This window comes from Sorex fumeus, unplaced genomic scaffold (assembly GCF_029834395.1).
Source record: "Sorex fumeus unplaced genomic scaffold, SorFum_2.1 ptg000072l, whole genome shotgun sequence".
Lineage (NCBI taxonomy): Eukaryota > Metazoa > Chordata > Mammalia > Eulipotyphla > Soricidae > Sorex > Sorex fumeus.
In genome coordinates, this window is record NW_026606129.1 from 40,032,991 (window position 1) to 40,058,789 (window position 25,799).

Consider the following 25,799-nt stretch of genomic DNA (forward strand, 5'->3'; position numbering starts at 1 on the left):
CATATGGTAATTATTATATGTTTGACTTTTTGTGGCACCATTTTACATTCTGAATAACAAAGCATAAGGATTCCGATTTCTCCAGTTCTCCGCCAACAAGTTTTTGTTTGTAATTCTAAGTTTATTCTTATGTTATTTATTCCCCTTCCCATCCCTTTTGTTGTTACCCTAATGACTGGTTTGTGTGCTTGCACACTTCTCTTGTGCTCCTTGCCAGGCTCTACACAACTTAAGTTGTGGTATTTGCATACACACTTGATTGCAGACACCAGAGAGATCAGGCACTTTCTTGAGGTGACAGGAATCCCTAAGGGCAGAGCTTGTGGTGTGAACTCACAAGCTCTGTACTTGAACTTGGCTTTACAGCCCTCTCAGACTCATAAAACAGGTACTTTTGCCACTAAGCTATTCTGAGAGGCCTCCTGGAATATATCTTATCAGATATATAACTTGCAGCTGGAGCGATAGCACAGCGGGTAGGGCGTTTGCCTTGCACGGTGGCCGACCCGGGTTTGATTCCTCCGTCCCTCTCAGAGAGCCCAGCAAGCTACTGAGAGTATCCCACACACATGGCAGAGCCTGGCAAGCTCCCTGTGGCATATCTGACATGCCAAAAACAGTAACAAGTCTCACAATGGAGATGTTACTGGTGCCCACTCGAGCAAATCTGTGAACAATGGGATAATGCTACAGTGCTATATAACTTGCAACTATTTTCTCCTTTTCTGTGGGTTACCTTGTCACTTTCTTAATAACATCCTTTAAAGTATAAAAGTTTTACTTTAGGTACAGTTCAAATGTTTTTTCTGTTGTCTGTGCTTATGTTGTCATATTTAAGGAGACATTGTATGAATTATAGTTGTATTAATTTTATTTACATATTGGCATTAAAAATCCAGTAGATAAAACAGTCATTTATTTTTACATGTGGTTTCCATATGACTCCTTTGATTTGTATATTTGCTGTTTTAGATTCATAATCTAGAAGACCGTTTGAAGAAATACGAAAAGAATGTATATGGAGCAAATGCAGAGACATCTAAAGGTAAGAGTGAGCTCATGGCTATTTCTTAATGGCTTTATGGATGATTTTTATTTTTGTCTATGCTAATCTAATTCCTTATATTTTATGTTTTTAATTTTCCATTAACAGCTGGTTTTAAAGGAAGAAATGGTAGTAATCTAAAACTAATAAAGGCATGTTTACTGTTAAAAAGAAGAGCTGCACTTTTAAAATGTAACCACAAATTCCTGTTATTCCCCACTTTGCAGATGAATGTGGTTGGCAATTTGTATTTTTCCAGATTATTCTTTATGTATGCAAATATTTACATAATCTGCTACATGCATTCATATACACACAGGGTTATGTATTTTAGATCTTTTTTGGTTGTTGTTGTTGTTGTTTTTTTTTCTGTTAACAGTCATGCTGTAGTTACTGTTTTTATTTTATTTACTTATTTGGGGGCCTCCCAAGCAGTGCTCAGGGGCTCCAAGGAGCCCCTTTTAGCAATTTCTCAGCCATCCTGGTTGGCAGTTCAATTCAAGGTCCTGAGAATTAACTGTTGTTCAGGCCCTGCCTTGCCAGGCAGACCCCAGGCCACACTAGCGGTGCTGGGACCTGCAACGCTGCTCCTGGGGTTGTTTCAGGACTGTACCTGGTGATGCTTAGGGGCTGATGTGATGCCTGGGGTTGAACTACAGTTGGCTACTTGGAAGACTTGAACCTTGATCCCTCAATTTGTGACCACTACTTTTACTTTATTTTTATTTTATTTTTTTGCTTTTTGGGTCACACCTAGCGGTGCCCAGGGGTTACTCCTGACTCTGTACTTGAAAATTATTCCTACTGGTGCTCAGGGGACCATAGGGTATTCTGGGGATTGAACCGGGGTCAACTGCGTGCAAGCAGATTCCCTCCCTGCTGTCCTGTCTTTCCAGTCCTGACCACTATTTTTAAATCAGAACTTAAAGAGAATAATTTTATAGACATTCTTGTTGTTGTTGTTGTAATTTGTTTGTTTTGGGGTCACACTCAGTTGTGCTGGGTATTGTACCCAGGCCTCCTGCATGCAAAGCATGCATTCAGCCCTTTGAGCTATCTTTCCAGCCCCCAAACTCCTATATTCAATATAACAATGTGAGATAGAATGATGTGGATATACTGTTCTCTTGATTTAAATAATGTATGCCACATTCAAAGAATTTTAGCCATGAACTTCAGTGTTTAGGTAGTTGTCACCTTGAGATAATCATGATTTTTGAATAATCTCATTATTCATTCTGTTTCATTGCCATGCTACATTAAAAATAGTTTTATTTTGCTAAATATTTTGTAAAGCTCTTTCATAGGAGGTGGTAGGGCATGAAGCCATTTTGCATTCTTTTGTGTTTTTGAAAACTTGCTATGAAATAACATAAAATATGCAGTTTTTAATTAAATTAAAGGATTTGCGTTGGATTCTTTCCAAAACGCTCTTCAGAAAGAAGAGAAAACCAACTTGGAAGTTTCCTGCAGTTCATTGCTGGGAAGATTCATGCTACAGAGATTGTTTGCCATGGCTGAGTCAACATATGTGACTCTTAGCAGAGAACTGGGTTGAATCAGTGCCCAGCAGTGTGTGGAAAACAGTATTGATTCTTTAGGTTTGTTTCAGCTTCAGAATTCCACAACAATTTTCTTTTTTTCAGTTTTAAATTGTAAAATGGATTCATATGTGCAGTTTTACTTAATAGATAACATACAAAATACTAAATGCTAAGCACTGTTAGACATACATTTTGTCCCGACTTGTTGAATCCTTTCAACACCTGAGCCTTCTGATTAAATATAAACATTAATTTCATTGCATTCTGCTTTGTTATAAAGTAAGAATGAGGGGCGAGAGAGTACAGCAGGTAAATTGCTTACCTTGCACTCAGCCAACTCCCGTTCTATCTCTGGCACTGCATATGGTTCCCTGAGTACAACCATAAATGATCTCTAAGCACTGAGCCAGGAGTAAGCCCTGAGCACAGAGGAGGTTGCTGGGGTGGGAGTTGGGGTTTGGCACCCAAATAAAAAAAAAAAGGTGAGGGTGAAATGACCACCTGGTGTGCAGGAAGAAATAAAATGTTTTGTAGTTCTTTGTTGTTGTCTCTTTATACTGTCTTTATTTGAATACCCTTCATACTTATTGTTTTTCTGATTTTCCTAATTTTCTTGTACATCTTATCATTTGCCACTTTTCCATATCCTTCTGAGCAAAATTTTACTTAGATTTTGCTTGTTTGGAAATTTTAAGTAGCTAATGTTAAAACAGGTGTGAAATTATTATTATTATTACTAGGTTTTTGGGTTACACCCGGCAATGCTCAGGGGTTACTCCTGGCTCTGCACTCAGTAATTACTCCTGGCGGTGCTTGGGGGATCATATGGGATTCTGGGAATCGAATCCGGGTTGGCCACGTGCAAGGCAAACACCCTACCTGCTGTGCTATCGGTCAGTGGGCCGACCTGGATTCGATTCTTCCGTCCCTCTCGGAGAGCCCGGCAAGCTACCAAGAGTATCCTGCCCGCACAAGCAGAGCCTGGCAAGCTCCCTGTGGTGTAGTCCATATGCCAAAAACAGTAACAAGTCTCACAATGGAGAAGTTACTGGTGCCTGCTCGAGCAAATCGATGAGGGAGGACAGTGCTACAATGTTAAAACATTTTATTGAGAACTCATTTGAACCTTTTCAAAACTTAAAATTTCTTTTCTCTCTGTTTTCCCCCTTTGTTGTCAACTTACTTGTACTTGAGTGTAACACATTCTGAATTCTTGGTTCTCCATCCCATTGTAGTTAGATTAGGATCTCGATGAGATTCCAGTCTGCATTGCTGGCATTCATACCCATAAAGAGACCAATGCAGTACATGTTACTGCCCATCAAAAGACACATTGTACTTTGTCATTTAACATTTTTTTCCTACAGTGTCAGGTGTTGCCTGTCTGATCCATGTTTAGCAACCATTGATGGGTGACTTTCTAAATTTGTTCTTTCTTTACTCCTTGTGTAGTGGTGATAGTTCACCATTATACAATGATTTTTGGCAAACATCTTTATTTGTACAATAACTAATTTCTACTCTCACTCCTGTCATTTCTTGAGCATGTATTTACTGAGATTACTTCTGTAAGTAGAATGTTTTCCACATTGTCTACATGGTTACCTTGATATCTATCTCTGGAAATTCGGAATAAATTTATATATTGCTTTGTGTTTTTGCCATATGGGGGATTGAATTGGGGGGACAGCAATGGCCATTTTGTCCATATTTTGCAGGCCTGTTTCTGGTATCTGTGGTCTGTTCCATCTACTCATATTTGTCTGCTTTATTACCTCACTCTTAATTATCATGATATTATGATCTTATTTAGCCTTATTATTGGGTTAGAGATAACCATCTCTATTTTCTTCAAAAATATCTTAGCTAATCTTAGTTTTTTTTGAAAGTTCATATAAGGGCTGGAGCAATAGTACAGTGGGTAGGGCATTTGCCTTGCATGCATCTGACTCGGGTTCAATCCCCAGCATCCCATATGGTCCCCCAAACACCACCAGATGTAATTCCTGAGTGCAGAGCCAGGTGTGACCCCTGAGCATCGCTAGGTGTGACCCAAAAAGCAAAAAAAAAAAGTCCATATAAAATTTACAATCAGATTTTCAAGTTACTAACATGCAAAATAGGAGAATTATGATTAAGATGGATTTTATAGAAAATTAAAGAGATGGATTTTATAGAAAATTAAAGAGAATTGGCATGCATTGAGTCTCTAATTCATAATTATAAGGCATCTTAACATTCACTTTGGTTTCATTTAATTTCTGTCAGGCAAATTTACTGTCCTGTGTAGTAATCTTATACCTCTTTTATTACATTTACTTTTCCCTGTAGAAACAAATGTGAAATTTATTTCTTATTTTTATTTTCTAATTAAATTATTGCATTTTCAAAAGGCATTCTAATGCATTTTTGAAGAAATCCTGTTTTAACTAGATAATTATCTCTAACATACTTAGTTGATTAAGATTGTGTAAAGTGTAGTTAAATGGATTTTTCAGTTAAACATTTTGAAATTGGACCCAGATGAAGTTTGGCATTAAAAATGTTGAACAGTACCCAAATAAAGTTAATTGAAAAGACTTCATAAGAAGCAATGGGTAGACAATTTGGCAAAAATCTTTATTTGCACAATAACTAATTTCCACTCTCAATTGCTTAAAACCCAGAATAAGAATTATAAGAAAAGAAATTTCTTTCATATGCTTCCACTTGGGAGAATGTGAAGATGGGTACATACACTGAAAAATTGTATTAAGTGCTTTTCCATAAAAAGTAACTATAAATAGCCTCCAGGTTTAATAAAATAATTTGTTTTCTAGTGTAAAACATTGTAAACTCTTGCATTTAGAGTTGTTCTAGAAGAGACTATCTTGCCTTTTTTTTCTATTTTTTATTATTTTTTTAAAATCACCTTGAGATACAGTTACAAAGCATTCCTGTTTGAGTTTTAGTCATACAATGATCGATCACCCAACCCTCCACCAGTGCACATCTTCCATCACCAAGGACCTCAGTATTCTCCCCCTATCTGCCTGTCTTTATGGCAGACAATTTCCCCCATACTCTCTTTTGTATTGTTTGTTATGAATTGCATAAGATGTTGTGCAGTCACTGTTGTGGCCGCCTGCTCCAGGAATTCTAAAATTTTAGATAATTAGGATCTGGAGAAATCTCTGCAGTGAGCTGCTCAGTTGAGATTCTTTTGTATGTCTCTGGATAATGGCTGTTAAGGAGCTTAAGCAACAGTCAGAGGCATTTTGTGCGTGTGACCTCCAGAGCCCCATGGGGAGGGAAGGGGGTGATGAGAGAGACCAAACCAACCCCTATCACTTGAGGCCAATCTGTCTGTCTATCTTGTCTATCTATCTAGTTCAGTTGTTTTTGAATAACACCTGGCAATGCTCAGTGGCTATTTCTGGCTCTGCACTCAGGAATTACTTTTGATGGAGCTTAGGGAACCGTGTGGGATGCTGGGGATCAATCCATTGTTGACCACGTGCAAGGCAGCTCCCTATCTACTATAATATCACTCTGGTTTATACTATTTTTTTAAAGCAGAAATAGTGTATTACCATTGTTTCTTGTTAATGTGTTTGTAAAGTATGCTTTGAGTAAAACATTACATTGTATAAAAAGTATACATTGTGTGTGTGTGTGTGTGTGTGTGTATGTATGTATGTATGTATGTGGTGTGTTGGGGTAAGTGGTGGTTGTCCTTTGAACAGCACCCAGAGTCCCCATGTGACATTCCTGACTTTGAGCTCAGAAGTGACCCCTGACCATGCTTAAGAGACTATATGTGATTCAAACTTAAGGTTATTGCCCAACTTTAAAGATTTTGCCAGTCTCATATGTGTAAATGACACCTCCTAAGGTTTTATTTGTATTTACTGAGAAAATTGTGATTTGAATTATAAACCAAAAGAAATGTAGTGTTACAATAAAAGACCATTTTCAACTTGGTTATTTATTATATTTGAATTGTGTAATCTTGCTGCGCAATGTAATTTTCTGTATTATGGGGTTTTTTTGTTTTTTTTTTAAAATCAGGGTTATCAAGGCAAAGTTCAGTGGCTTTTCACCTGGGTACCTGTACTGTTCTGAGTAGTGGTGGTTGAAAACCACCAGTATGATTTACAGATAGTAAAACTCATTTCAAAGAGATTTGACAAATTATACAATGATGTGAAACAATTTTACTTAACAAAATTAGAGAATATTTCCATTACTGCCAAGAGTAATCTTGTGTTCTGTTGTCATCATTTCTTAAGTCCTTGGCAATTACTAATCTAGTTTTGTTTTATTTGTGGGTCTAAGGATGTGCGTTGGGCCATACGTAGGGGTACTCAGTGGCTATTATTAGCTCTATGCTCAGGAATGACTCCTGGAGGTATGTAGGGGTTCTCTACCTGCAAGGCAAAGCACCTTATTTTCTGCAGTGTTTTTAGCTAATTTTTCCTTCCATGTAGTTTTTCTAAAATTTACTCAGTGCAATCAATTGTGTCTGTATCTTTTCTATTTTTCCCACAATATAGTTTTTTAAAGATAGGTCTGTGTTGTGATGTCATCTGTATTTTATTCCTTTGGGTTGCTACCTAGTATTTAATCATAGGAATCAACCAAAAATTGCTTATGTTGTCACAGTGAATTGCCATTTATCCTGTTTCTATTTGGCAGTTTCTATTTCTGTTTGGCTAGCCTATTTCTATTGACTATTGACTTTCTATTGACTACAACTATGAAAATTGATGAGAAAAGTCTTTATGTAAATAATTGTTTTTCTCTTAAGTAAATTGGAGAGAAAATATTGAGTTGTATCAATAAGTGCAAGTCAGTGGATGAATCAGCAGGCATTTATAATATTTAAACAGTATTAATGTTGTAGAATTTTAACCATGCAGAAAATCCATTATTATTTTTCTGAAGAGAGTTTCACTTACTCCCTGATCATATACCCAGGCTCCTATATTCTCCTCTCAAAATTCCAAGTTTTGCTTATACATACCAAGTGTTTGATCTCCCTGGAATTTCTATCTTCTATATATCTTGTTTTTAAATTTCCAACTCTTCCCTTTGTTTCAGTGACTCGGGATCACACCTGCTTGTGGGGCTCACATACGCTTGACTGTAGTGCTCCAGAGACCACGTACTTGTGGTGTTGCCTGGGATCCCAAAAGTAGTGCTGCTAGGGTTACACCCAGCATGTGGGGTGCTGCTGGCCCTTGGACAGAAGGCTCTGCACCGAGCCGCAGTTTGGGGCTTGTGCATAGTTCTTGTGGGAATATTATGTCTAAACATTGCAGCATGGAAGTGGAAGTCTAGGATTCTTAGAAGTTAATATCCTTAGCCGGAAAAATCTAGGTAGAGAGTGTTTTTCTTTGTTGTTGTAGTTGTTTAGCATTTGAAAGTTATCACCACATTGTCTTCTGAATTGTGTTGTTGAGGCATCATTCTGATCATCATTTCTAAATAAGTAATCTGTATTTCTTTCTGATTTTTAAGGCCTTTTTAAAAAAATCTTTTTAAGGATTTCTGTGATCTTAGAATTTTTTTTTTAATTGGGGTTGGGGGTTGGGGACTTAGTCTCACTTGATTGTACTCAGGACTTACCTCTGGTTCTATACTCAGGGATCACTCTTGGCAGTGTGCAGGGGATCATATCAGAAGCCAGGGAATGGACCTGGGTAGGCTGTGTGTAATGCAAATGACCTACCTACTGTACTCCGGCCCTAATTTTAGGTTTTTCAAAAAGGCTCAGGTATAGCCATTATTCCTGGAAGTGGATGTAAATATAGACTCTTAAATGCATAAATGAGAATTTATTCAGATTATAATTTGTTGTAATGTGACTTTATATGCCTGAATTATATTTTTTCTTTACTCTAAGTTTGAATTGGAGCTCAGTAGATAGCTAACTGTATGAGAACTCTGGGACTCCTCCCCGCTTGGTGCCTGGGAGTCATTTCTGGGGACCGAACCCGGTATTCCTGCATGCAAAGCATGCACTCTAGACCTCTGGGCCATCCCCTGGCCTGTATGAGAGTCTTTAAGATACTGAGTCAACATATTTTAAACATACTAAAATGTCATTAGTAATATTTCATGCCATTTCAAGTTATTTTGTGTTTTGACTTAAGTGCTTTGAGGGTTTAAATGCTAGAAATATAAGAATGGTACTTTTCAGATATTGTGTCATAACAAAATACAAATTGTCTAAAGCTAAGCACATAAATATGGGGGAGGAATATCAATCTTAAGGAAACTTTGTATTCTTGAAGTATAGCACTGTCTGTAGCACTGTCCTCCATTCATCGATTGGTTCAAGTGGGCCCAGTTATGTCTCCAATATGAGACTTATTGTTACTATGTCTGGCATATCAGATATGTCACGGGTAGCTTGCCAGGCTTTGCCGTGCGGGTGAAATACTTTCGGTAGCTTGCCGTGCTCTCTGAGAGGGATTCTTGAAGTATAGTTTTTTAAAATTGTCAACGAGAAGAAAGAAGAGTCAGAAGGGGATTAAGAGGAAAAAATATGTGAGAAGGAAATTGTTTTAATAGTTCTTGTTATGTCTTACAAATGAAAAATGCCAGTAAAATTTTTTTAGTGTTTACACAACACAGTTCAATACATGTGATATGGAAGGGATACCTGTCTTCTCCCCCTTGTTTTTTAGTTTGTTTTCTAGACAGTTAAGTAGTTTACCTGGTTTTGTCTATAACTTGGTCTATTTTTATTCAACAGGTGGCAGTTTTTACCATACTGATGTCTCACTCTTCGGAGAATCTACTGAGTTTGAGTATTTGCGAAAAGTGCTTTTTGAGTATATGATGGGTCGTGAGACTAAGGTATGTCTGTCTGGTGATTTGGCGTGCAGCTTAGTTTAAAAGGAAATGTGCCCTTTTAATGTTAGTGCCATGTGTTTGCTATTTGCTGACAATAAGTGCTAATAGTAAGCAACAGGTAATTGTGCTATTGCTTTTAATTTATAAAAAGTGAATTGTCAGATCTTGTATTTGTTGCATTTATAAAATATTACTTAAAACTACTGCTGGATGATGCTGAATACTGAAAATAAAATTTAGTCCTTTGGAGGGGATTTGGGTAACACTTGGAAGTTCTCAGGGACTACTCCAGGCTTGGGGGTCACTCGGGTTGGAGGTTGCTAGGGGACCATGTGATGCCAGAGATTCAGACCAGGCCCCTTGCATGCAAAGCCTGCACTCCAGACCGTTGAACCTCCTCCCAGCCCTTGAATACTTTTTGAAGCATGTGACTTTTTATTTTTGATTTCCAGTCTTAGAGGGGAATACATTTTATTCTCACAGAGTTTTAGGATAGTGTGGTTAGTATTGAAAAGTCATAAGTAAGAATGATAATGCTGAAATATTTAGAAATAGTTACTGTAAGAAAATCATTTCTATACATATTGAATAATGATCATTACAACATTACCTTACCTTGTAAGTATTAGTGCTTGGCTACTTTGTTTTCTACAAAGTTATTTTTGCTAGGTCATTGAGTGTAGAGTTTTGTGTCTTTGTCCCTTCAATATTTTTCAATGTGCATTAAATTGTATATTTGGTAAATCTTCAATGCATTTAGGAAAATACACAACTCTTTCCTTAGTTGAGATTTTTACTTTAAGGCAATTATTTTTTTAATATTATTTCAAGTCTTTTTTTCTTTATGAACTTTTATGTTGGCCATATATCTTGTCCGAGAGGGAGAGAATGTGTTTTCTATTCTTAGAAGCAACCAGTGATTTAACTGTTTGTTCTTTGGAGGTCGTTGAGTCAGGGTGCTAAGCCAGTTCAAAGCATTGATTTGGAAAGTATAAAAAAAAGTATTTGGGGCGTTAAAGCACCTCTAATGTGAACATATATCTAGAGATTATATAGTGAACAATTCATTGTCTTTCTTGCTTAAAGACCTTTAAAATTTTAATTCAAAGGGAACCCAAAAATCATTTTCTTGTTTTTAAAACAAAGATAATGAAATATCACTTTCTATATTCCATCTCTGTTGGATTAGCAGCATGAGTTTAAAGTGAGATAGATCACTTATAGTTACCTTATTATTGTAGAGAAAGGGGAAAGGTACACACAAATACACACACATGTAAGATCACGATCACGATCACGACCACCCTGTTGTTCGTTGATTGCCTCGAGCAGGTGCCAGTAACGTCTTCTTCGTCCTAGCCCTGAGATTTTTTTTTTTTTAAAGTGCCATATTCAAGGCTTTTTCAGGGTTAGGAGAATGAGACCCATCTTTGTTACTGGTATTTGGCATATTGGGTATACCACGGGGAGTTTGCCAGACTCTGCTGTGTGGGCAGGGTATATTTGGTAGCCTGCCAGTTTGACCAAATTAGGAATGAGATGATAAGATGTCATGCGGCCGCGAATGCGGCCGTGCGCTTCCAGGAGCTGAGTGTGATAATCTCTGGATCCTGGCCGTTGTTGGAGTTACATGGCAGTTGGTGGGTGTAACTGTCTAGTTACTGGCAGGTCCAGTCCCAAACCGTGCAGGCTTGGAGATCTCAGCCCCGGGTCCCACACACCTGGGTTCCTCTGCCAGTTCTTTTATGCGTGAGGCTCATCCAAGTGTGTGGAGAGTGGTCCCAGCATGGCCTTGGCTGGGCCCCGGTGGTCTTCAGCTGTTGGGCCCTGGTGGAGACAGTCAGGCATAGGGTAGGAGACTCTGCCTTGTTCTCTTCCAGGAGCTGAGTGTGATAATCTCTGGATCCTGGCCGTTGTTGGAGTGACACGGCAGTTGGTGGGTGTAACTGTCTAGTTACTGGCAGGTCCAGTCCCAAACCGTGCAGGCTTGGAGATCTCAGCCCCGGGTCCCACACACCTGGGTTCCTCTGCCAGTTCTTTTATGCGTGAGGCTCATCCAAGTGTGTGGAGAGTGGTCCCAGCATGGCCTTGGCTGGGCCCCATTTTTTTAATGTACATATTAAAAAAAAAATTAGAACAGCCTCTCAGAACTTCTTTAGCTGCTTTTTTGGTGAATCTAATGCCATGATGATTCCGGAGTTGTTCCTAAATAAATCATGTAACTTTTTCTTGAAGAGATGGGCTGCTTCTTCCATTTCCTCTGGTGGCTGTGAGACAGCCCACATCCATGTGTGGTTTGAGGTATGTGTCCCCTGGCAGTGCTAGTGCAACCACACCTACGCTTGTTTTGAGAACTCTGTTGGAGTTTTCTTGTGGCTTGGGAGACAGGGAAAGGGATGTCCTCTGCCTCTTGCAGTCTCTTTAATACCTGGAAATTCTATTGCTGAGTGCTCTCTCTGGTGTCTTTACCAACTTCATCATTCGGTGCGCTTACCTGCTTTCTACAAAGGATGAGTAGTTACATTCTAGTCTCACATTTTATTGGTGTATCTTGAAAGCAGATAGTTGGCTTAATGCACTGCATCTTTATTGAACACTTCCCGTAACTTTGCCACTCAGTTGAACGGCGGGCCTGTTCTCAGTTAAGCGAAAATGTGGTAGAACATGGTACAGGCTTTTAAGAGTGGCACGGAGTTCTCATCATTACTCATGAAAGAATATCATGGGAAAGGTGGGCGTAAAGAGGGCTTTAGATTTCGATAGATGAACTCTGCCGGGAGGAAAAGCCTAGACCCAAACAAGGCAGGAAATGGAGTGTGTTTGGAGTGGGCAGTCAGTTCTTCCCATATTAAGCGCTGAGTCTGGGAGTGTAAGTCGACAAGATCACAGATTCAGCAAATCATTTTCTGGTTTGTCCAAATTTCTACACATTAGCAAAAACTTTGAAACGGACACCAGGTTATGGTTTTAGAGTGCACCGTGGCTTTTGTGATTGTATCATGTTCAGAATCTGTGTACCATGCCATCTGTGTTTATTCATTTCTTCTTCCAGGATGTTTCTTATTTTTTGAGGCAGGTGATTTTATTTAAGGCCTGTGTGTAAGTTATATATGTATAGAATGAGTATATGTATTTTTTATTTCTGTCCTTGCACTGTTTTTCTTGAGGTTTAATCTTCTGTGCTGTTATTGACACTGAAACTCAGCCTGTTCTCCTTCTTAGTAGAACATGTTCCTCTCATAGTAGGTGGGGCATGGTAGCATTGTAAGGCTAAAACATTAATTCTTCATTCACTGTAAATCATGAGACCTTAGTAAATACATTTCATGAAAGAGACAATTTTTTTCATCCTAAGCATTCTTGAAGACACCTTTCCCTAAAAGAAACCTGGCAGAAAAGGCTGCTTCTAGGCCAGGTGGTTCATTTGAACTTTGTTTATTTCCCAGGGCCTGAGAATGCTGTGTATAGAGCAGACAGTCTAGTCTGATGGCTTTCTCAGTGTATTGCAAAGAGCCTGGCCTTATCCAGGAAAGTGTTTTCTGGTAAATTTAGAGGTGGGTTTCCCATTTCACCTTGTTTAGAAATGGGAATGTATGACTAGATACAATTTTTGTTCTGTTGTTGACAGACATGCTTGTTCATGCATGCTTATGCATGTATTTGTAATTTTAGAGTGACTATACATGGAAGTGTGGACATTTTAAATTGGTATAAGCTCTTTTAGTTAAGGAAATGCTCCCTATAATTGTGTATTTCTGAATTTTAACATTTTTGGTACTTCCTAAAGACAACCTTCATAGATTATATATCCACTAATTAGAAACCACTAATATTGCTTTAGAATCCTATTAGAAGTAATATTGAAAATGTTACCACTTGACATTTCTCTTACTGTTTTATGCTACTTATGTGTTTGATTTATGAGACTTTGGTTTAACACATATTCTTTCCTATCCAGACAATACAATTTAAAGAATGAGGGGTTTTAGAAAATGTTTTTGGAAATTTCTAAGGACTAAGGTGTTAATTCTTTTTATTATTATTCAACAAACTGTAAGCAGCAAAGATAAAAGTGAGGAGACTAAAATTAAAATTTTGTACAGCATTGATCTGTTAGTTGAAATGAGTATTAAAATATGTGAAGTATGCTTAGGCTTAGCTTGAAATAGGAATGGGGGTGGAATTAGGTGATGCTCTGGGGCTCCTCCTCGCTCTGCTCAAGGATCGTGCCTTGCAGTGCTCAGGGGCTTATAGGCAATGCGCAGGGAATCATATTTGGTGCCAGAAATAAAACCGGGGTCAACTGCATGAAAGGGAAGCACCCTGCAATGTCTCTCTGGCCCCCATAATAGGAATTTAATATACCTTATATTTTTCCCCCTTCCTATCAGTAATTATACTCTTTTCCCCTAATGATGTGAGTTTCCAAATTTTTTGGCTAATTTTATTATGCCGTCTTTTCCCTAATGACCTTCTTCAGTCTCCTTCCCCACTTTTCCCCGTACACTTGCACATGGTCTGTGTCACAGTGAACAGTGTTCAAGTCCATTCTCTGGGTGAGCCTCATCCTCCCTAGGAGTCCCCAGGCGAGCTCTAGCACCTGAATTTGTATGTAAGCACTGAACTTGTTATGCTACTTATTTTACAAGTGGTATCTTCTTTCCTCTCTGTCTCCCTCAAAACATGTCATCTTGATACAAAATAGGGACTTTCAGCCTTTGAGGAGAATTTTCTACCAGCTTATGGGTGACAATCTGATTTACGGTATATTTATTTAGATCTGCACAATTTATAATCTTGTTTTGCAAGCTACCATGTGTAATGTTTTGATTCATCATGTTTTCTACCAAAAAAAACATCTTGTGTTTATTTAAAATGTAATATGTATTTCTATTAGACTGATGTGCTGCATGTCTTAAAAAATACCTATGAAGCATGTTCATGTTCATGCAGTGGCCCGTGTTTATGAGATATATGATGTGATTTAGTTAAAGTTGAACTGGATGCTAATGAATTCTGATTATTTAGACTTTTACCTTTTGGCAACATAGCACTTACTAGATAGATTTCTATAAATAAAAAACCTTATAAAACGAATGAGTAACAAAGAGCTTCATCATCATAAGATAAAGGGCCAAGAGCATTAGAATTTATATAGCTTCATGCTATTTTAAATGGGTCTTCTTTAATATGATCAACCCAGACATTATGAGCAAGACTTTAAAATTGAAATTCTAGTATTGACTGTTATTTCCTTGACTAAGACCTTCACATCATACTTCTTTGGTCGTGGCTTCCATTGAGAGCACTAAAGAATACCACCAGCAGAACATGTCAGAATGGGTTGAAATTTCATCTGTTTCACTGTATATTAGTGACCATTTCTATTTTCTCTTGCAGACCATGGCAAAGGTTATAACCACTGTGCTAAAGTTTCCTGATGATCAGACTCAGAAAATTTTGGAAAGAGAAGATGCTCGGCTAATGGTAAGCTTTCAAAGTAGGCCTATGTAGACAGCTTTATCTCTCCTCTTTCACTGTTTTATGTACAAAGCCTTTTAATGGTTACATTTTAATTGTAGTGTAGCCTGAAAGTGACATTGAATCTCTAGTTGGCAAAGGCAAATAGGATATGTTTATAGTGTTCTTAAGTAAAGAATAACTTTTTTAATTGCATATATGCAGTTGACACTCATATGTGCTATCTGATATTTTTCAGAATTTGCAAAGGACAGAAAAGGCATTTGCGCTAGCGTATTCCACAAGTAGGGTGTGTGTGTGTGTGTGTGTCTGTGTGTCTGTGTGTCTGTGTGTTCATTCATGTGTGTGGCATGGTGCTAGGGAGTGAACCAAGGGCCCTGTACATTTGAAATACATATATGATCTACTGATGAGCTACATCTGGCTCACCAGTGATAAATTTTTTAGTTTACTTTTTAATTGATTCCAAACAGTATTGATACATACACCCATATAATTTGGGGTGGTGGGGGTGGGAACAGGGAGGCATATTTGTTGGTGTTTGGGTTTACTCCTGGCTCTCTGCTTAGGTATCACACCAGGCATTGTTCATGGGACTTTATATGGTGCCTGGCATGAGGGATCAAAGCTTGATTTATTTATTTTTTTTTCCAAAACAAGTGCCTTATCCATGTACTACCTCTCTGGCCTCCATAGAAGTAATGATTTTTAAGCCAAATTATAACAGGTTAGATGTCTTTTGAAGAATACAGTTTCTTATTCTATTTCAGCTGATTATTTTGTTGAGTCACACTGGGGAGTTCAGGCTTTACTCCTCTCCTCAGGGATCACTCCTGATGGGCAGGATTCAGGGAATCATGTGTGGTGCTGGGGATCAAACCCAAGCTGGCCACATGCAAGGCAAGTGCCCTACTTCCTATGCTATTGCTCCATCCCCTCAGTGTTTTTAAAAAATTTTTTTAGGTGAGGAAAAATTTATATTCAATTATTTTTAATTTATAATTTTTTTTAAAAAATTTATTAGTGAATCACCATGAGGTACAGTTGCAAACTTAAGAACTTTCGTATTTCAGTCATACAATAATTGTTTACCCATCCCTCCACCAGTGCCCATTCTCCTCCACCGATGTTTCCAATATCCTCCCACCACCCCCCCTCCCCACCCATGGCAGGGCATTCTCTTTTGTTCTCTCTCCTTTTGGGTGTTGTAGTTTGCAATAGAGGTATTGAGTGGCCATCGTGTTCGGTCTGTAGTCGACTTTCGGCATGCATCTTTCAACCAGAATGGGTCCTCCCAACATCCTTTACTTGGTGTTCCCTTCTCTATCTGAGCTGTCGTTTCCCCCAGCATGTGAGGATGGTTTCCAAGCTGTGGAGCAGACATCCTTGTCCTTATGTCTGCTACCTCTGGGAGTTAATCTCCCGTTCTGTTACTTTATATTCCACAGATGAGTGCAATCTTTCTATGCCTATACCTCTCTTTCTGATCTGTTTCACTTAACATGATACTTTTCATGTAGATCCACTTGTATGCAAATTTCATGACTTCATCTTTTCTAACAGCTGCATAGTATTCCATTGTGTAAATGTACCAAAGTTTCTTTAACTAGTCATCTGTTCTTGGGCACTCGGGTTTTTTCTAGATTTTGGCTATTGTAAACAGTGCAGCAATGAACATACAAGTGCAGATGTCATTTCTACTATACCTTTTTGCCTCTCCGGAATATATTCCCAGGAGTGGTATTGCTGGATCAAATGGGAGCTCAATTTCTAATTTTTTGAGAATCGTCCATACTGTTTTCCAAAAGCAGCCCCTCATTTTTAATTGCAGTAATTTCAAGTGAAATTAATATGACCAGTTTTGAGATTTGACATAGTCTATAAAGGAAATGTGAGTAACTGGATCATTATTACTTGAAGTCAGCTATGCTTAAAACATAATTCATGAATTTCGCACATTTCCCCGTGTTCTAGGCCTGTAGCAATTCAGTAAGAAGCACATTTGGGGAAATCGCAGGGAGTATTTCCCAAGCAGAGCTCAATAGGTTGATTCTCAGTCAACGAGGCGAGTGTCTGAGGATGCTGTGCTGCTCGGGTCATGTGATGTTGGGGGTACTGAGGATACCCTGGTGGTGTTCAGGGGCCTCCAGGGCCACCCCAGCAGTGCTCGGGGGTCATGTGGCACCGGGAGTCAAGTCTGAGTTGGGTTCCTACTATCTCCTTGCCCCAGTACAAAGCACGTTTTATGCATAATGCATGTCTTTGCCTTGGTCCTCTCTTTGCTTCTTTATTTTGTGTGAATAGCTTGCAGTACCTTCCGCACACCCCTCTCCCCAATTTCTATACTTATTTCACCATCCTGGTATTGCTCTTTTCTTCTCTTTAGTAAAGCAAGCAAAGATCACCTTAAATGAATTCCGGGCCTTTATTTGAGTATCTATAATACGGACTAAGTCAATAAGTAATTGCCTCCTTGTAAAGCACCCCTCTTATCTTGACAGCCTGCTTGAGCCCCAGCCTGTGTATGTGTTTACGGAGGTTGCCGGGTTGTTCTGGCTCTAAACCTTATAAAATCACCTGAGATCTGGGAGGGCCTACCTGGAAGCTTTCCCTCTCCAGACCCAAGCTCATACAGCATTTATGAAATTCCTTTCCTGTGACCCACTGCATAAGATCAGTCCTTGAAGGAATTGCCGTGCCTCAGGGACATTCTGGTCTCCTTTTCCTGACTTTTCCTAGAGTCATCCTGGTATTCAGGGCCCTTGACCTAAAATCATTCTGGGATGATGGCATTGATAGTGTTTGGTAAAGCACCTTATTCTCCCCCAACCCTCCACCCCCCACTCCGATATCAACACTCCAAAGGTCCCTCTAAGATACTTGGTTATTTGTAGAATTTAAAGGTTTTGGTTTGTTTCAGTGAAAAAAAAAAGTACCTGTAGCAGACAAAAATAAAAGAAAATGTAGACCAGGGAGATGGCTCTAAAGGCTGGAATTTAGGCTTTGCATGCAGGAGCTCTGGGGTTGCTCCCTGGCACCACACTGTCTACCCCCAGCACACCCTGCATGGCCCCCCACGTCCTGAGCTAGAAGTAGCTCCTGAATACCACTGGAATGTGCTGCCCCCTCCCCCCACCTCTCAAGAAAAAAAGAAAGATGTGCAAATAGCAGATGCATAGGCTTCAGTTTCCTCTAGAGCAAGTAGTTCAGCAGTTTATAGAAAAATGCAGGCTCTCATGTCAGGGCAGACCATCTAGTCACAGTATGTTGAGGTGCCCCATTTCTGTAATTACTTCTCTATCATTCCTTTTCATATTTTAAAAATGATAGTATGCAACAATATTCTTTTTTCACTTAATATATTTTTATACAATTTTAATTCATGACAGATAGATTTACCTCATTTAAAAAGATGGTTGATTAGATGCCCTGTAATTCACTTCACCATTTTTTTAAACCTAGGTAGTTTCTGGTTTTTTTTTTATACTTAGCAAATATAGATTCAAGGAATGTCTATATACATATATTTTACATATTTTTACAAATATTCCGATAGGATATTAACCGTGTGATGCGTGAGTTGTAATGCTATTTTTCTAGTTAGATTTTTTATGGCTTTTGTTGCATTTTACTCACCAGAATAAGTAAAATGATGCTTCTAAGTTTTGCTACCCATCCAAGAATACAGTCAGTGTTCTCCTCATTTGCTGCTGCTATTTTAGAGTAAAACATGAAGTAATCGAGAATTTATTTATGCTATTTTATTATTTATTAATTTTTTAAATTGAGATTGTGATTTACAGTGCTATTAGTAATGGTTTCTCATGCACAAAATTCCAACACAGTACTCATTCCCAGTTTACACCTTCCTGCTCCTGAGGATCTAAGGTCCCTCTCTTCCAAGTTCTCCTCCACCAACTCAGTTATATGGATCAATTCTCCCATAATATTGCTTTTGGACTCTTGTTGCTGTCTGGCTGTCTGCCTTTAAGTCCCAGAGAGAAATAGTAATTTAAGGAGTTGCTAAGGTAAAAATTATATTTAATATTGAGTCCCTTGGAACTGAAATTTTGGTTTGGTTCATTATCCTTGAAAGCACCCTGGGTAAACTGATAAATAACAAGAATTATTCAGTAATAAAACTGACATATTTTAGGATTGACAGTCAAGATTTTAGACATATGGTGTTCACATTCGTCAGCATTTCCCCCAAAACTTTTGATGGTAATTTTTAATTATGTATAAAAAATTTAATGTGTATTTTTTTGGGGGGTAGGGGGTCTGGGTTACACAGGTGATGTTTAAGGGTCACTCCTGATTCTTAACTCAGGAATTATTCATGGTTGACTTGGGGGACCATAAGGGATACTGGGGATCAAATCCAGGTCAGCCTAGTGTAAGGCAAACACCCTACTCAGCCCCTAATGTGTATTTTAATCAAATTAAGTAAATCCTTTTATAAAGTAAGTAGTTACACTAATTAATCTGATATAAAACTATGCACTTAAAGTGTTAAGTAGATCTTTATACTGTTTAAAAGTTTCAAAGTTACAAGTAAAATCTCAGCTCTATTAACTTCAGATGAGATGGGAGTATTTAAGATTTGCTTTCTCACATGAGAAAATGCTCCACATCATTAATCATCAGGGAGATGCAGATCAAAACCACAATGAGATACCATCTCACACCTCAGAGACTGGCCCACATTCAAAAGAACAAAAGCAACCAATGCTGGCGCGGATGTGGCAAGAAAGGGACACTCCTTCACTGTTGGTGGGAATGCCGACTGGTTCAACCCTTCTGGAAAACAGTATGGACGATTCTCAAAAAATTAGAAATTGAGCTCCCATTTGACCCAGCAATACCACTCCTGGGAATTTATCCCAGAGAGGCAAAAATGTATAGTCCAAGTGACATCTGCACTTGTTGTTCATTGCAGCACTCTTTACAATAGCCAGAATCTGGAAAAAAACTGAGTGCCCAAGAACAGATGACTGGTTAAAGAAACTTTGGTACATCTACACAATGGAGTACTATGTAGCTGTTAGAAAAGATGAAGTCATGAACTTTCAATGCAAGTGGTACTACTTGGAAAGTATCATGCTAAGTGAAATGAGTCAGAAAGAGAGGGATAGACATAAAATGATTGCATTCATCTGGGGGACATAGAGTAACAAAATAAGAGATTAATTCCCAAGAATATACGAGATCAGTACCAGGAGGATTACTCCATGGCTTAGAGGCCAGCTGGGCATTCTAGGGGAAAGGGCAGCTTAGATAGAGAAGGGAGCACCAAATAAAGGGTGTTGGGAGGATCCTCCCAGGATGGGAGACGCATGTTGAAAGAAGACTATAGACCAAACATGATTGCCACTCAATGCCTCTCTTGCAAACCACAACACCCAAAAGGAGAGAGAAAACAAAAGGGAATGCCCTGCCACAGAGGCGGGGTGGGATGGGGGGGGGGGATGGGAGTGGGAGGATACTGGGATCCATGGTGGTAGAAAATGGGCACTGGTGGAGGGATGGGTATTTGATCATTGTATTACCGAAACCCAAGCACAAAAATTTGTAAGTCTACAACTGTACTTCATGGTGTTTCACTAATTAAAATATTTTTTAAAAAAAGATTTGCTTTCTTCTCCTCCCTTGATTTTGGGAAGGTTTGAGACAAACAGCCTATTTTATCCTATGAAGTTTATATACACCTATAATTTGTTTGTAATATTAAGTCGTAAAACTAACCCAATAAGCTTTTTTTCTTCCTGGCTTTGTAGTATACTTCACCTCGCAGTGGTATCTTCTGAGTAAACCATCAGTCTGTGCTTAGTTAGCATGTGGTGAGTGAAGAATAACATGTCCTGTGTCTTTTGTGCAAAAATCAAATGTATTGCATGCTACTAACCATCTCCCTGGATTTCTTTTGTTCTTTCTTTTAGTAATTATATGTTTGATTATGCTTTGGGTTAATATGGGTATTTTCTATTCATTCTTAATGATTAATACTAATGAATGAATAATCAGTATCATTAGTAAGGAGTCTTAAAATTCTAGGAAATTTTATTTCTCTAAATTGTAGTTGAAATTTCCAGAATTGTACTTGAAAATTTTGTCAAGGAATACCAAAAGGAATCTATGTATTTTCTATTCTTTTCTTTATTAATTTCCCAAGAATGGTATTCAAAGCTAAAGATTGTGAAAGAGGGAAATAAAAAATGTTTTAGATAAAGTGGAAGGATATATTTCATGAATCCAGAAGTTAAAATCTCTTTACCATATAGATGAGTCAGAAATAACAAAAACTAGTATTATTGCTTGTAATATGTGTGTTATTGTCTTAGGATCACACATTGACCATGTTTGTCCTGATGAGAACCTTAGGTACCCTGATTTCTCTGAATGTGATTGTTTATAATTAACATTATTGCAGCGAAATGAAGGCAGCTGAAGTGTTCTATATTGTGGTTGGCTGTCTTCACCATTTAGACACCCCTTCAGTAACTTCCACATGTTTATAATAGCTTCTTTTAGCACCCCCAAAATTGAGGGTACATTTTAACCACAAACATTCCTAGAATTTTCACATGTCACAAATAAGATAGATTATAATCTTATAATTAAAATGTATAATTATGACTATAATTCTATAATTATAGTCTTATAATTAAAGATTCTCTGTGGCCATTAATTCAGCAAATACTCAGCTAGCAGTATCAGAGTTTAAAATGCCAGTATGCAGCATTTCTCTTTTCAGCTTTTTAGCTCTAAAAATCCATTGTGCAGGGGCTGGAGCAATAGTACAACAGGTAAGGCACTTGCCTTGCATGTGACCAACCCTCACACCACATGTGGTCCTCTGAGCCGCATCAGGAGAGATTCCTGAGCACCTCCAGGTGTCGTCCCTAAACAAAATATTCTTTATGCCTACATTTGAATTTCACTTTGCTTTTAATGTTTGTGTCAATTAACTTGTTCTAATGATGTGTCTGTAACAGTGTTTCCTGAAGTGGGCAGTATTGCCTTGTACAGGTTGCTGGAACAGTTCAGGGAGGAAGCTAGTGGCCTCTGGGTGAATTGGGAGGCCAAGTAAATTTGGGAATCTTTGATTTAGAGCTATCATTTGCCATGTAAGTCCCATATTAAACCAAATAATTCCTGGGATTTTCTTTCTTTCTTTTTTTTTTTTGATACTCCCATAGCTACTACATTTATGTTTGTTGATAAATCACTGCATTTCAATGCTGTCATTTGCCACTGAGAATAGATACCTTGCAGCATTTCTACTGATTGTCTACCTTCTCCTCTTTTAGTTTGGAGAATTTCAAATTTAGGATTGCAAACATATGGGCCAGAAAGATAGCACAGTGCGGAGTAAGGCTTTTGCTAGGACCCAGAACAGGAGTAAGCACTGAGGATAGCTTGATGTGCTCTCCCCGCCCCCAGCCACCTCCGCCCCACCCACACCCAAAAGATTACAGATAGCACAATGGATACCCTCTTGCTTTTTCTATCTGTCTGTCTGTCTGTCTGTCTGTCTGTCTATTCTCTCTGTAACATTTGACAGGTATTCACTAACATTACATTTACAAGTATTTGACAATTAATTGCAAGTACAAACTAGATCCTTTTTATCTCATGTCTAAAACAAGAATACTTTTCTACATAACTATACAATAACAGAAGTTGCCATTTTCTAGTATGGATGTAGTAAATAATTCACGTTTTCCCATAATTTCTTTCATATTTTTTTAGATTCCAGGTCCTTGTGTTTCATTGTCATGTTTTTTTTCCTAGTTTATTTCAAACTAGAAAGGTTCTCACTAGCCATACTGTCTTTCATGACCTTGATATTGTTCAACAGGATTGAATCCTGCATGATTTTTTTTCCTGCTCTAGCAAAAGTTTTGCCTTGTACAGGTTGCTGGAACAGTTCAGGGAGGAAGCTAGTGGCCTCTGGGTGAATTGGGAGGCTAAAGTTCCAGAGTTGTGACAAAGAAGTTGAAATATAGCAGAAACTTTTCTTATCTTCTCTAGGTTTTGAGGGTCAACATGATTGTAGTCAGTTTTATAAATATGGTACTGAGGGTATATTATCAATAGTGGTTTGCTTATAAATTGAGAATTTAAAACTTTCCACTGAAATACTATGGAAAGTTTCTCTTTTTGCTTTATGTTTTCAGTTCATTTATTTTTATGAGTTTTTAAGGAACTTTTTTAATTTGGGAGGGGGCACCTTTCTAGAAGAGCATGGGGCCCAGAGGCTACCCCTGGAGATGCTTGGTTGGGCTGTGCGGCCCCAGTGGGTGTGTCTGGCACTGCCTTCTGCTTGTTGCTGTGGCCACACCCTGCCCTGGTGTCAGCGCCCTGTGCAGGCGAGAGTGTGCTCCCACTCTTCACTCTGTCTTCTCACTCAGCTTGCCTGGATTTTTTTTTTTAAGCCTTCAAACTGCAATCTGAAGGTTTAGCATCCTTTCTCATTGTATTTCAAGGTGTTTTGTTTTTAAATTAAGTCTTTTTATTTTAGAAGAAAGCTTTTCTTATCAAAATGCTGTTTTTTGCTGCCACCCTTCCAGGCATTTCCATACACCATACTCCATATGAAAATCAGCACTTTGGGGACAAGGGAAGAATTCTTTCCTCTTAGCTCCAGACTGAGGAGCTGCAGCCCTGTGAGAGGCTCGAGGTCATTATGTTACTCTGATGGTTCTCTCGGTATGGCTGAATAATTCTTCAGCCAATGATGCAGTGCCTGACTCCACTGTGAACAAACACACACACACACACATGCATGCACATGCGTGCACACACACATGATTTTCCTGATTGCTGACTCTTTGATGACTATAGGTCATCATGTTACTCTGATGGTTCTCTCGGTATGGCTGAATAAGCCTTCACACAACGATGCAGTGCCTGACTCCACTGTGAACACACACGCACACACATGTGCACACACGCATGATTTTCCTGATTGCTGACCCTTTGATGACTGCAGGTCATCATGTTACTCTGATGGTTCTCTCGGTATGGCTGAATAAGCCTTCACACAACGATGCAGTGCCTGACTCCACTGTGAACACACACGCGCACACACACACACACGATTTTCCTGATTGCTGACTCCTTGATGACTACAGGTTAAATCAGACAAAAAAAATTAAGTTTTAGAGGATTCCTTTAGTGTTTGGTGTACTTCTCCTTTATTCCTAAACCATAGAATACAATTCTATTTTAAAGGAAAGAAACAAATTGGCCTCCAAAGTTGTTTCTTAATGTTTTTTCTTCTTATCCTCTTTTCTTTTCCAGTCCTGGCTCCGACCTTCAACTTGATGAGCTGGGAAAGTGACAGTGGGCAAGAGTGGAAATCTGCACTTTGCTGTTCTCCAAGAATGAAGCTGGCATTCAGGGCCCCTTGGGAAGCCAGGAGACCAGGGACACTCGGACATGGGTCCGCACAGATGTGCAGCCTGCCTTTAAAATAGACTAACTCAGTGCAGACTTGGTAACAGTCATTGTTTCAGATTTTTTTTGCTTCGGTTGGTAAGAGTTTTATGTTGTTTAAAAGATTTTGAATAACTTAACCTGGTTTATGGGCTCACTTAATGTTCCTTTTTTCATTCTTCTTGTCCCTCTTTTTAAAGAGCTGCTTGCCTTTCCTATTTATTTTTAGAATGATTTTTAAAAAAAACTTGTGCAATACATTTTGAGGTGAAACTTAGTGGATTTTTTCCCTGATGAGTTAGAGCATTTAATTGACTACTTTATCCTGATTGATTTGTTGAATACTTGCTAAAGACTAGTTCTTTAAGCTTTGACATATGATAAATCCAAACAGCAGTACCTCATTGTTTACCTAGCTTTTGTACTTATATTTTTCAGAGGAGAAAAATACTACTGTAAATTGTAAATAGTCAATACATAAACTGTATTGTATGCAAATTTGTGACTTGGCAATGTCATCTTGGAAAAACAGATAAATAAAGTTTATTTACTATATAAAATTTTTTGACTGTTCTCCTTCTTGAATTGAAATCAATTTCAAAGTAAAAACTTTAGGTTCTAGGTAGGTAACATAAGGAGGAACTATTTGTCAGGGTGACTAAATGCAGAACATTTCTAACTATTTTAAAAATTAATTTTTTGAGGGCTCCTATGAGGTGTTCAAGGGAATAAAGGGTCCCGCCAATGATTCTTGGTCAGCTGAGGGGTTACCTGGGCTGTCCCAGAGGTATTCTGGGTAGGATCAGCCACTTGCAGAGAATGTGCCATATCCCCTGTACTATCCCTTCAGACCCTCGAAAGTTTTTTTTTTTATCACATTCAAAATTAGCATTACTCCATATTAGAAGTAGCACTGCACTGTAGCACTGTCCTCCCGTTGTTCATCGATTTGCTCGAGCGGGCCCAGTAACATCTCCATCATGAGACTTGTTACTGTGTTTGGCATATCGAATACGTCACGGGTAGCTTGCCAGGCTTTGCTGTGACCAAATTAGAAGTATGGACAAAAAGGGAACACTTCATAGTATGTAATTTAGAATTCTGTCAATTTAGGGGGACAAGTGTATCAAAAAGAGTATAGAGGTCAGCAAACTTTCTCTGCACAGGGCTATAGAGGAACTATTTGCATTTTGTAAGCTATAGAGTCTGTGTCACAGCATCTTAGCTCTGCATCTATGGTATGAAAGCAGAGACAATACATATATGAATGCACAAAGCTATGTTCTAGTCAGATTGTCTTTCCTAAGTACAGGTAGTGCGTTGGATTAGGCTTGCGGGTCAGAGTTTGCTAGCTGCCAAGAAAACCAGCAAGCTGGATTTGAAGTGTGGAGTCAAGGAGAAGACATGGTCATCTGTGACTACATAAGAGTAGCTCATCTTTCTTC

The 25,799-nt window shown here is 38.5% G+C and overlaps 1 protein-coding gene across 4 annotated transcripts in view; it reads left to right on the forward strand.

The window, feature by feature from the left end:
• Positions 1–24,908, forward strand: part of GOLGA4 (golgin A4) — a 119,337-nt gene extending 94,429 nt beyond the window's left edge. For 3 of the 4 annotated variants that reach the window (XM_056129093.1, XM_056129097.1, XM_056129096.1), the window contains 5 exons: positions 973–1,045; positions 9,332–9,435; positions 14,833–14,919; positions 20,691–20,753; positions 24,220–24,908. In XM_056129093.1, coding sequence (XP_055985068.1) covers positions 973–1,045; positions 9,332–9,435; positions 14,833–14,919; positions 20,691–20,720 — 294 coding nt within the window. In that variant the 3' untranslated portion in view covers positions 20,721–20,753; positions 24,220–24,908. The remainder of the gene's footprint in view (positions 1–972; positions 1,046–9,331; positions 9,436–14,832; positions 14,920–20,690; positions 20,754–24,219) is intronic. The other variant, XM_056129095.1, reaches the window with a different exon arrangement.
• Positions 24,909–25,799: the final 891 nt, after the last annotated feature.